Source organism: Echinops telfairi, unplaced genomic scaffold, assembly GCF_000313985.2.
Source record: "Echinops telfairi isolate 266 unplaced genomic scaffold, ASM31398v2 ScPeMD7_17;HRSCAF=63, whole genome shotgun sequence".
Classification (NCBI taxonomy): Eukaryota; Metazoa; Chordata; class Mammalia; order Afrosoricida; family Tenrecidae; genus Echinops; species Echinops telfairi.
The window spans coordinates 1663522-1674797 of NW_022103914.1; the positions used below are offsets into that span (position 1 = coordinate 1663522).

The following is an 11276-nucleotide window of genomic DNA, read 5'->3' on the forward strand; positions in this document are numbered from 1 at the left end:
GGGGGGGCGGGGGGCAGTGCTACTTGGAACAGGCCAGCCGTCCACCCATCCCCTTCCCTGGCTTTCTACCCTCCACTCTGGGCCGTTCTGTTTCCACGTTTCTGCAAAGAGCCCAGCGTCGTTGGCAATCCCCACAGACGGGTGTTTGCGCTGCACGCCCTCTGCTGGCCGTGTACCCGCCCACCAAGCCAAACCCTGCCCTGCGGTCAGTCCCTGCTCACAGCGACCCTGTGGGATGGAGTGGCCCTGCTCCTGGCGCAGACAGCCTCCTCCTCCTTCTGAAGAGCAGCGGGTGGGTTTGAAGGGCAGCCTTGCGGTGAGTGGCCCTGCACTTCATCCACTGTGCCACCAGGGTTCAGTGGCAAACGGACAGGACAGGGGAGCACTTGAGCTGGGAGGGGCTGCACGGAAGAAGCGGCCAGCCTGCCAGAGCCCTCGCTAATGAAATGTAGAGGCCTTTCTATTTGGCTGCAAGTAGAATTCCCACAAGGGCCTGGCTCTCCCTGTAGGTGCTGCCTGTCAGTGGGAAGTGGCCAGAGTGCCCGCCCAACATTACCTCCCCGAGTCCAGCAGGAGGGAGAGCAAACTGCCGCGGCTCAGGGCCTGGCCTCGTCCCTGAGCACGGCTAAGAGCACCTCTGGCCGCCTTGCTCAAGGCCCATCCCACTCCTGGTGGCCTGGGACACCTGGCTGGGAGTGGGAGACCAGAGTTCTGCTGGATGAGACCTGTAGCTCTACCCACCCGCTGTCCTCAGAGGCCAGGTGAGTCCAGTTGGTAGATGTGACCTTCCTACCAACTGCCCTTTCAGCCTAGGGACCTGTGTTCCTGTGAGGTGGGCGTGCTGACCACCCCCCGACCTGCTCCTCGCTGCGGGGAGAAGGCGGTGGGGGTCCCTGTCCTTCTGTGGGCTGCCCCAAGAAGGGACCCTCGCAGCGGCTCCATCTGCCACTCAGCCCTGTCCTGCTGCCTGTGAGGCCACACGTGCATTGGTTCTGAGAGGCCCTGGTATCCCCAGCCACCTCGGACCAGCCCAGCAACTGACAGGAAGGACTGTGGGGGTCCCTCCCAGAGGGTGTCCACCCAAGTGTGAGGCAGGGCGGGCCAGGCAGACACTCCTGCTCCATCCAGGGGATCCCATACCAAGGCATGGCAGGGACAGCTGTCAGCATTACCAACTGCCTCTAGGTTTGGGCCCTGTGAGTGGGCCTCTAGGCAGTCCCAGTGGAGCCCAGGAAAGCAGCACAGACCTGGGTGCACTGGCGGGGATGCTCCCATGGCCCTGCCACTGCCCTGCGTGTGGGCACCTTGCAACAAGGGTTGGGCACAGCGCCCGACAGAACGCTCCTTGATGGCCCCTTGGCCCATCTCCCTCTCAGCGGGGTCTTCAAGCTCGGCTCTGTTCACATCATGCCTCTTCAGAAGGCCGCGGTGCCGGCTCCCACCCTCCCACGTCGGGATCCTGCGGCCACTCTCCCTCCCCCTCCCCGTGTCACCCCCAGCTGGGCTTGCCCTCCCCTCCCCTCTGACCCTGCCTGGTGACACACACACACAAGCACTCAGAAGTACAGCTCCTAGTCATCGTAACCACATCAAAAGGTGATTGCAGCTCTAAGAACAAATCTAACTTATGGAGGAGAAGTACAGTTGGAGGTCTGAGGACTGCTCAGGGTGGGTGGGTCTGCAATGACCTCTAAGGTGTTTGCTTCTCGTGCCCCCACAGAGGACAGGGGCAGCAGCGGACACGCTGGAAACGGGACACTGAACGGTTAGGATGACTAGCGCCCTCTCAGGTGCTGTGAGGTGTGGGTGTCTCCCTGGCGCCAGGGCCACCCACCTGCAGTTTCCAGAGGAAGTCGAGGCGGGCAGTGGACTCCACCTGCTGGGCGTGCAGGTAGAGGGCCAGCACAAAGACGGAGAGGATGATGGGTGTCACCACCTTCAGCGCCACCTTGGTTGTGTGCTCAGGGCTGCAGGGGGTGGGGGTGTAGGGGGGGGATGGGGGGAAGGAGTCCTCATGTCAGGTTCCAAGTGCCCACCTGACCCCCAGCCTTTCTCACTCCCCTGCAGCTGCCTCCCCTCCACACCTTCCGGCTGGTGGACCCTGTTTTCCCTTAGGGGACCCCTCCTGCACGGGCTCCCCAGTGGTCACATCAGGGACAAGTGTGGCCCTTCTGAAAGGCTGCATGGGCACCCCGGGTCTTTCCCAATGGGCAAGACATTGACAGAGGGCACAGTCACGGGTGCGCGCCACCTGGGCAAGACCCTTGGCCTCTCTGAAGTTCAGTGTCCTTGTCTTTCAGTCGGAGTATCCACATTTCCCAGACCGTGAGAAGGATGATTCCGGTGTGCATGGAATGCCAACCACAAACCAGATCTCACTGCCAGGGAGTCAGTGCAGACTCGGGGGAGGGCAGGCTGCCCGCTCAGATTCTGAAATGTATCCCTTGACAGGAGTGGGCAGCCTGCCGTGCTCCACTGTGGTCATGGCCATCTTGGGGTGTGTGTGTGTGAAGATCGTTCAAAAGAGGAGCATGTCCCCCAACTAGGACTCCTTCCTCTTCTGTGTGTGTGTGTGTGTGTGTGTGTGTGTGTATGTGTGAAGAACATTCAAGAAAAGAGGAGCATGTCCCCCAACTAGGACTCCTTCCTCTTCTTGGAGGGTCCCCCCTTACCCCGGGCTCCGAGGGTGGGGAAGGGCAGGGAGAAAGAGCTTCAACTCACCACTGGGAGGTCCCGTTGCTGTTCAACTCTCTGTGGAGAGAAGTGGGGAAGGATGCTCAGAGCTGCTCTTCTGTATAAGGCGGTGAGAGCACCTCACCGTCCCAGGGCCACCCTGCTGCCCCCCAACTCCCTAGTCCATGAATGCTCGGTAGTTTTCAGCAAGAAATGGGAGGCTCCCAGAAACCCCAGCCCTGTCCGTCCCTGTTCACCACGACCATCCATCTCCCCACCCATCTCCCACCGCAGGACGCTGTGCTGCCCACAAAAGGAGTGCACAGGAATAAACCCGGGGCGCCCAGGGTGGAGACACGTGGGCGGTCCTGTCAGAACCAGTGTGTGAGGAAATTCAGGTGAAAAATGATGGACGGAGGAGGGGCACCTCTCACCTATCTTTATAGGAGACGTGCACACCACCTCACGGTGGGTTTGATGTTTTTTTTAATAGGTAGAAAAAAGTAACTTGGTCATAAAGAATAGATCTTAAAGGAATCAGGCCTGTGCCCAGCCTTGACCCAGCCCTTTCCTTGTCCCTCCTCACAGCACCCAGCCACGAAGCTGGGCCTCCACAGATAGTGGGCAGGGTGTGCACTGCTCAAAGGCGGAGGGGCGCAAAGGCTCGCGCCGGGCGGAGTCTGCTGGGACCGGGCTCCTTTTCCTCCAGGAGTGCCGGGCTCTCTCTGCGGGAGCCCGTGCCTGGAGAGCTGCCTCTGTCTGGGCTGCTTAAGACACAAAACCTCGCAGGCACCCTCCACAACAAGGCAGAACGGCCCTGTGAGCCTCTGAGACGGTCACCCTCTGAGAGAGCAGTAAGCCTTACCTTTCTCCCTCCGAGCAGCTGGTGGTTTCGAACCGCCGACTCGGCAGTCAGCGGCCCCACATGGAACCCGTGACACCCAGGCTGCTCAAACCAACCAGCTCACGGCTGTTGAGCCAACCCCAATGTGCGGTCAGTGACCCTGTAGGCTCCAGAGTGGGTCTGAGGTTGTCAATCTCTAAGACAGGCGCCCAGGCTGCTAGGAAACAGGAAGTCGCACGTGTGGCCAGTGTCATGTGTCTCTCTCTCTGACAGCACTGCCCTTGTTCCCCCCGCCCCCCCCCCACCGGGGCCTCTGAGCCCAGAAACCACCTCCATTCATTGCAGCCCCCTTCAGTAGTGGGAAAGAGAGGCTGGGGGTGGGGGTGGGGGGTGGGCGCAAAATCCACCACTCCAAATGACAAACGGTGGAAGTAACCCAGGGGTCCACCCACAGATGAGCGAGCAAATGAGCAAAACGCAGTCCACTGTAACACAGAAGGGGACCACCAAGTCCAGACCTGGGCAGGCCATGCAGACAGCATGCTGAATAAAAGGACCAATATCGTATGGTCCCCTTATATGAAGAGTCCAGAACAGGAAGAACCCTAGAGAGAGGAAGGTGATGAGAGGGGCCCACGGGTCGCAAGGAGGAAGGACGGGGAGTTAGTACTTCATGGGGACTGAGTTTCCCTTTTGGGGTGATGTAAACATTTTGGAAACAGACAGCAGCGACGTGGCGAAGCAGGGAACGCTTAACACTGGTTAAGCCGGCATCCTGGTGCCCCATGAATCGTACAGGACAAAGAACACTGGTGCAGAAGTGCATTCACCGCCCCAGAGCCGACCTAGGCGAGTGCCCCGCCCCTCCTCGAACTGGGCCCCCAACAGGACCGAGGCTGTGCCACTGCCGAGGCTGGACGCCCCTTCATCTGCCCAGAGCCAGCCCATGTGGCCGCCTGCTTCTCCTGGAGCGGGCCTGGGACTCCCTCCCTCCCAACAGAGCTCAAGGACACAGACGCTCGCGCCCAGGTTGGTTGTACTTCCTGGTGTGTACCTCCCGCGGGGGCAGCGGAGTTCATAAGGAGGGAAAGGGGACTTTATTGCATGTGTTTTACTCCTGTGGAGTGGTTACGCCCATGTTGCCGTGGGAAATGTGAGGCTCACCAACCCTAACCTCACAGCGGCCCGAGGCGGGGACTGAAGGTCAGAGCTCCTGCCCCTCACTGAGGCACCTGCCTTGGAAACTGGCAGCCCAGAGGGCACCCGGCTCATTCACCACCTCCTGGTGGTGTGGCTGAACCTCTCAGTAAGCCTGAGCCTTCGGGGGTGGGGGGAGACCACCCTCTCTCCAGGGATGCTGCCATCTGGTGGCACAGTGTCAACGAGAAGACAGGCTCCAGAGGTAGGTGACCACCCTGCCTCTTGTGGGGAAAAGGTGCCCGCTGATTGGCAGACACAGCCCAGAGGGAGGGTCAGGGCCAGGAGCCTTTGAGCAGTGCACACACCGCCCACTCTCCCGTGGTGCCCTGCCCCCTGTGTTGGGTGCCATGGGGATAAATAAGGAAAGGGAGTGTGTGGCTCCAGGTGGGGCACAGTTTGCAAACGACAGAGGCTCTTTCTGTGGCCAGCACTCCTGCCTGCTGCCTGGTTCTGTTCAACTTGGACCCCTCAGCCCGAGGTGCTACCAACCAAACTCACCACCAGCGCTGACTCACAGCGACCTCCCTGTGGGTTCCCGAGACTCTGTAACCCTTCACTGGAGCAGAACGCCCAGTCCTTCTCCTACCAGCGGAGCTGCTAGTGGTTTCTAACTGCCGACCACGCAGACCGCAGCCCAAAGCCTAACCACCCCACCACGAGGGCTCCTACTGAACTGCCAACAGGCGAATGGGATTCAATACAAATCGTCCCTCAGAGGCCTCCCCAGCAAGTAAGGAAGAACTCATTCAGGCCGGAGGAGGAGTGAGTGGGAAAATGGAGGCCTATGGCCACTTCTTCCATGGGGGCAAGATGCCCAGCTGTGCCCATGGAGCTGGGGAGGACAGGATGCTCCCTGCCCAAGTCCCCTCCAGCAGCCCTTGGGCCTGGAACCCGCCGCTCCTACCGCCTCCCCCGGGCGCCCCAGACGCAGTCGGGGGGGCATGCGGCCGTCGCCCGTACATGGCGTTGGCGGTGACCAGCAGGTCAGCATTGTCAAAGAGCGAGACGCCGGGCACCTCGACGACCAGCACGTAGATGAGCTCGATGGCCAGCATGAGCGCCAGCTTCCCGATGCAGCTGATCTGCAGGAACACGGAGCAGGCCAGCAGGCTGAGCAGCACGCTGTAGGTAAAGTACTGCAGGGGGCAGAGAGAGAGACTGAGTCAGCTCGGGCCCCGCCCAGCCTGCCACTCCCCCACCAGCACGCAACATGGGCTGGGCAGTCTGCTGGTGCCAGCATGCCAACAGGGATGGTGGGTGGGAGATGAGGCTTCAGGCCAAGTGCACCCCACCGCTGACGCCGAGCTCCAGGCTCCTGCAGAGCCGGGGTTCCTCCCTGGCCCACTGCGGCCTAGGTGTGGGGTTAGGTTCTTGACTCAACCGCCCGAGCCTCAGTGTCTTCCCCATCTGCAAAATGGACACTGCCCTATCTCTCGAGGTCCCCGTGGCAATCACAGAAGAGGGGCCCCCCTCCGGAGCCCTCAGTCCTCAGGTCTAAAGATTGGCCCAAGGGGCCAACCCAGGAGGATGTCCGGCAGATGTGGGCTGAGTGTCTCCCAGGGCACTCAGTCACTCCCAACGTGTGACAAGGCGTGACGAGATGGCACCGCTGCCGGTGCCCGGCCCCCTCAACCAGTGGGGCGCACCGCCCCGGCACGCATGGTGGCCGCTCGGAAGGCTCAGAGGGGCTTGCCCAGCTCATGTGGGGGCCCCACCTGGACTGGCTTCATGTGGCGGCAGCTGAGTGGCTGTCCATCTTTACCCAATTCGCTGTGGTGGCCCCCTTGGCTGCAACAACATCACCACCTTGCTCGTGGTCTCTCGGGTGCTGCCCTGGACTTCACCGGGGCTTTAGGGTCACCTTCTTAACGGGGAAATCCTGAAATCCAAACTAGGGCGGATTCCCGTGAGGGATTCTGATCCAACTCTGGGGCATCTCGCCCAGCCCCTCCCACACACTTCTCTCCTCCTGTGACGAAGCAGCCAGACCAGCCCACGTCCGAGGCCCCCTCCCATGGCAGTATTCCCAGACCTAAATCCCAGACATGCCCGCTTTCCTCTGTCGTCCTTCCTTTCCCGTTGAACTCCCATGATTCCGGGGCCAGACACCGGGATGCTTACAGGCCACTGCCTCTGTCTTGGGCGAGGGGACACATGGGCTGCCAGGGAGGCTGGGGTGCACAGCTCCCAGGCCTATAGGGGCTCCTGGCGACTAGATGGGGATGGGGGTGCGCAGAAGATGGGGGTGCCAGGCAGCACCAGCCACAGAGCAGGGGCCGGAACAGACACCACAGGCCCAGCCCCAGCTGCCTACCTTTGGGGGATTCCCACTGCTGGATTCCCACTCAGGTTCTGGGCCCAGGAATCCAAGGGGCTCAGAGCTGGTGCGGAGTTGCTAAGGCTGGAGCAACCCAAGGGAGGGGTGGGCCAGCTCCAGGGCTCGGTGACCCTCAGGACCTGGGACTGGGGGGCCCAACGGGGGCTGAAGATGTAGACCAGCCACTCCCCCAAGAAGGAGGAGCCAGAACAGGCCCGGTCGCCCCACCCCGCTGCCTCCGCAGCCACTCGGGTCCCTTCGCGAGCTGAGCGACCACCAAGGGGCAGAGAGACCCCAAATGGACACTGATCTTCAGCACACAGGCTTCAGGATGTGCCTGCTCCTGCAGGGCTCTTGTCCAGGGAGGGAGCAGGGAGCGGACAGCCTGAGGGAGGCTGGGACCGCTGCTTGGGCTGCCTGCTGAGCCCTGTGCTGCCTCTCTAGCTGGCTACCCGGGTGCTTCCCACTGAGGGGAGAGAGACGGGGGCGGGGGCGGGGTGGGGGGTGTCCCGTGCTGTGCTCACCCACAGACCCTTGTCGTGGGCCATGGGCCCTCTCCCCAGAAAGGGCACACTCCCAGAGCAGCCACCACCTACAGGTCCCACCAGGTGGAAGGAGGCACGGGCACCACAGAGCAGTGGGCATGCAGCCCCGGGCACACCGCAGCCTCTCCCCAGGGAGTGTCCTCGGTGCTGCTCTTACACCCACAATTCTGTGGGCCTGGGGCTGCTTTCTGGAGGGATGGGAACTTAGTAACACTAGACCACGGCAGAGGCAGCACCACCTCCAGGGTGTATGAAGGACAGTGGCACCCCAGCCTCCCTAAACAGACAGGCTCAGGCAATACTGATGATTCCAGTATTGGAATGACCGGGCATCGGCACGGGGCCACTCCTGCTCCTCCACAGCCTCCGGCACAGCACGCACCCTCTCTGTGCCTGCTTCTTCCTCTGTGGGAGGCGAGCTGGCAGAACCCCGTCCTAGGCGTGCGCTCAGGGTAACAGGAATACAGACAGATGGGACGCACCAGCACCGGGCGGGACTCATGTTGCTGTCCTGGTTTGGTACTGCTGAGTCAGTCCCCCCTGGGGGTCCCCTCTTGGGCCCATGAGCTCAGACGGTGTCCCACTGCTACGCATGAGGCGCTCTGACCACGTCGCCACGCTTCCCACGCTTCCCACAGCGGCTCCTTCCTCCAAGTGGGCAGCCCGTTCCCTCATCATCGTCGTCTGTTCTTAATCTGGCAGCCCTGCTGAAACCTGGCCACGCGGGGTGACCCTGCTGGCCACTGAAATACCAGGGGCAGCGCTTCCAGCAACACACCAGCCACCACGGTGCGACACACCAGCAGACGCGTGGCGGGGCTGGTTCACATGAAAGGAGCCATGGTTGTGTTCTTAGGATCTTTTTCTCATTGCACGGAGGGGGCTGGGCCTTGCTCTTGGTTCCCGGGGCACTGTGGAAATGCGGTCTGGGGTGGTGTGTCCGCAGCAGCCCAGGCCTCGGCTGTGGAGAGGAGGGCCTCCCTCGGAGCCCTGCCCGCCCTCCCCGCCCAGGACCTACCTCGGGGAAGTTGCAGTTGGGCCAGCGGCTGCCGCAGAAGCCCTGCGCCTCGCCCAGGCTGTAGTTGTAGGCCGACTGCACCACGTGGCAGGCATTGATCTGACTGGCGCTGACGTTGTGCTCGTCTGCCAGGCAGCCAAACAGGTCTTGCGGGTTGCATGTGAACTGGGGCCGGGGAGAGGGCCATGAGGAGAGGGCAGGCCTGGCTGCTGACCCTCTGCCTCCAGGGCAGCCCCAAGAGGAGAGGCACTGGGAGAGGGAGGCTGGCAGCCAGTTACCGCATGTCCTGAAAGGTGGGGCATGTCAGCCCCCTTGGGGACATCCCCTGAGCCCTCTGAGTGGCCCCTCTTTTCCGGAGAGGGAGGACAACTCCAGGGTGGGCAGACCCTCCTGTCTCGGCCCTGGCAGGCACTCACCATGTTGAGGAAAGCGGACAGGAACACCAGGACGATGGTGAACACTCCGACCAGCGTGCTGTTCATCTTGGAGCGCATGATCTTCCTGGACAGGCTCTGCAGCGGGGCTGGGAAGAGCTGTCCAGGGGTGTTGGGGGGGGGGCGGGGGGAGAGACAGGGCAGGATTCAGTGTGAGGACACCACCAATCACCCAGGGGAGCTCAGCGGGACAGCCCCTTGACACTGACTTTGGCTGGCTCTAGTCTGAGCCTCTTGGGGATACCCCATGTCTCCTCGCACCCCCGGAAGCCTCCTGGCAGCACCGTTGCACCATGACTTCCAGGCAAGCGCTCGCAGTGGGAGAGGCAGTGGGGGAAGAGAGGCGCCTGCCTACTGTGCTGCCCACAAGACGAGCTTTACAAAGTGCCGGTTCGGTCACCCTGGTCCACCAGTCTTGATTTTTGCAGCCGCCAGTATAAGGACTGGCTTAGCCAAGGTGGGAGCAAGGCAGGCTTTCTGTTCCTGCATAGAGTGGCAGTCGTGGAAACTCACGGGCCCCCAGGAATCGGTGCCCACTCAATGGCAGTGGTTAGGCAAAGATTATCAGTGGGTGTGAACACCTTCTTTAGGAGAAGCCGATAGGGGAACAAGATATTCACATGGGCTTCCAGATCCCTCCAGGTGGGCCCCCCTGAGCTGCACTCAGAGCTGGGAGCGGGTCTGCCTGGCCACATGCTGCTGTGTGGTCATCGGCAGAGCTCAGGAAAAGGACCGGCCCCGTCGGGCTGATGATCGCAAACCACTTAAGTAAGAGGCATGGAGTGGGGACCTAATTAGGAAACTGAGTCTGAGGAGGGATGGGCAGTTTGGAGCCTGGCCCTGTCTCGGGTGTGAGGCCGGGATGTCGCAGAGATGAGAGGGGGATGAAGTCGAAATTGGACGGTGGAAGCAGTAGCCCGAGTGGTTGGGGATGGAGGATGAAACACCTGAGTCCACACAAAACAAAGCTGGCCCAGAATCCCACCGCCGAGCACGGCTCCCCCCCACTGCTGTCATGGGCAGTCTTCACTGTCGAACTGGGCATATCAACACAGACAGAGTCCTAGGGGGAGGGAGCATGGGCATTGGACCAGTCTGGGTCTAAATCCCAAGGAGCAGAGCGACGCAGTGGGCTGAGTGTTGGGCTCCTAACCTCAAGGTCAGCAGTTCAGACCCACACACTGCTCCACAGGAGAAAAAGGAGGCTGCCTGCTCCCGTAGAGATCGATCACCTCCAAAGCCCTACGGAGCAATCCTACTTTGTCCTACAGCGTCAAAGTGAGCGGGACAATGGCAGTGGGTTTGGTTTGCTTCTTCTTCTTTGTTTTTTGGCAGAGGGGGGAGGGGAAGTCCCCGCCGGGACATGCCCGAGCTCCTGCAAGAGTGTCTAAATGCTCTGAGCTCACGTTGCTCCTTTGAAAAGTAGATGCAATCCAGGCCCCTTTGTTGGGACTCAGGAGAGTCTGGCCCTGGATGCGGGGAAGTGGCTGGAGTCTGAAGCCTGCACTGCCCGACTTGACCCAAGGGAGGGACCCCACCACGCACCCGCAGAATGTGCTCCACTGAGCATGTGTGTGGTGGCAAACGCCAAGGTGTCCTTTCCCTAATGGACCGAGCCAACCTGAGCACGTTGTCGGGAGCCTGAGGGTGGGAATCTCGACGACCTCATGGGATGGAAGATACCTGGGAGATGGGGGTGCTGGAGGTCACTGCCGCAGCTTTTAGAAACTGGCCAGGAGTCAGGCAGAGGGCTGAAAAGGCCACTTGGGCCAACGAGGTGGGGTTTAGCTGTGCCTAGACTGTGTGAAGGAGGGACAGGGCCTAGAGGAAATTTTGTTCATAGACGCCAACAGCGTGGATAAGAATGTCCTAGGGGGTCAGCAGGATGAAGGGACACACATACACACACACACACACACACCCTGTTAAAGAACCCACCTCTCCTCTGGGCCTATCTGTCCCCAAATCGCAAATGGCTGCAAAGAGAGCTGGCCTTGCTAAGAAAGTGGGAGGGGCCACCATGGCGGGGTGCATGGGAAAGCAGGCTGTCCCCAGGCTCATAGACCCACTTGGGTGGTGACGGCGAAAGGGCTGCCATTGGCCAGCACAGGTCTGGGCTGTGGTGGAGTGGAAGTTCATACCAGGGCTCTTCAATCCAATTCAGCTAACGGGGTGGGCCACGTCTGCAGCAGTGGGGGATGAGAAAACCCCGGGGACACTGGAAGAGCACAGCCGGATCTCTGTC

General features: G+C 61.2%; 1 protein-coding gene across 1 annotated transcript in view; it reads right to left on the minus strand.

Moving 5' to 3' along the window:
• Positions 1-11276, minus strand: part of ADCY5 (adenylate cyclase 5) — a 180256-nt gene that overhangs the window by 8915 nt on the left and 160065 nt on the right. Inside the window, exons 14-18 of the mRNA XM_004712234.2 lie at positions 9014-9130; positions 8598-8762; positions 5678-5853; positions 2722-2751; positions 1835-1967 (exon numbers count right to left, since the gene is read on the minus strand). Coding sequence (XP_004712291.2) covers positions 1835-1967; positions 2722-2751; positions 5678-5853; positions 8598-8762; positions 9014-9130 — 621 coding nt within the window. The remainder of the gene's footprint in view (positions 1-1834; positions 1968-2721; positions 2752-5677; positions 5854-8597; positions 8763-9013; positions 9131-11276) is intronic.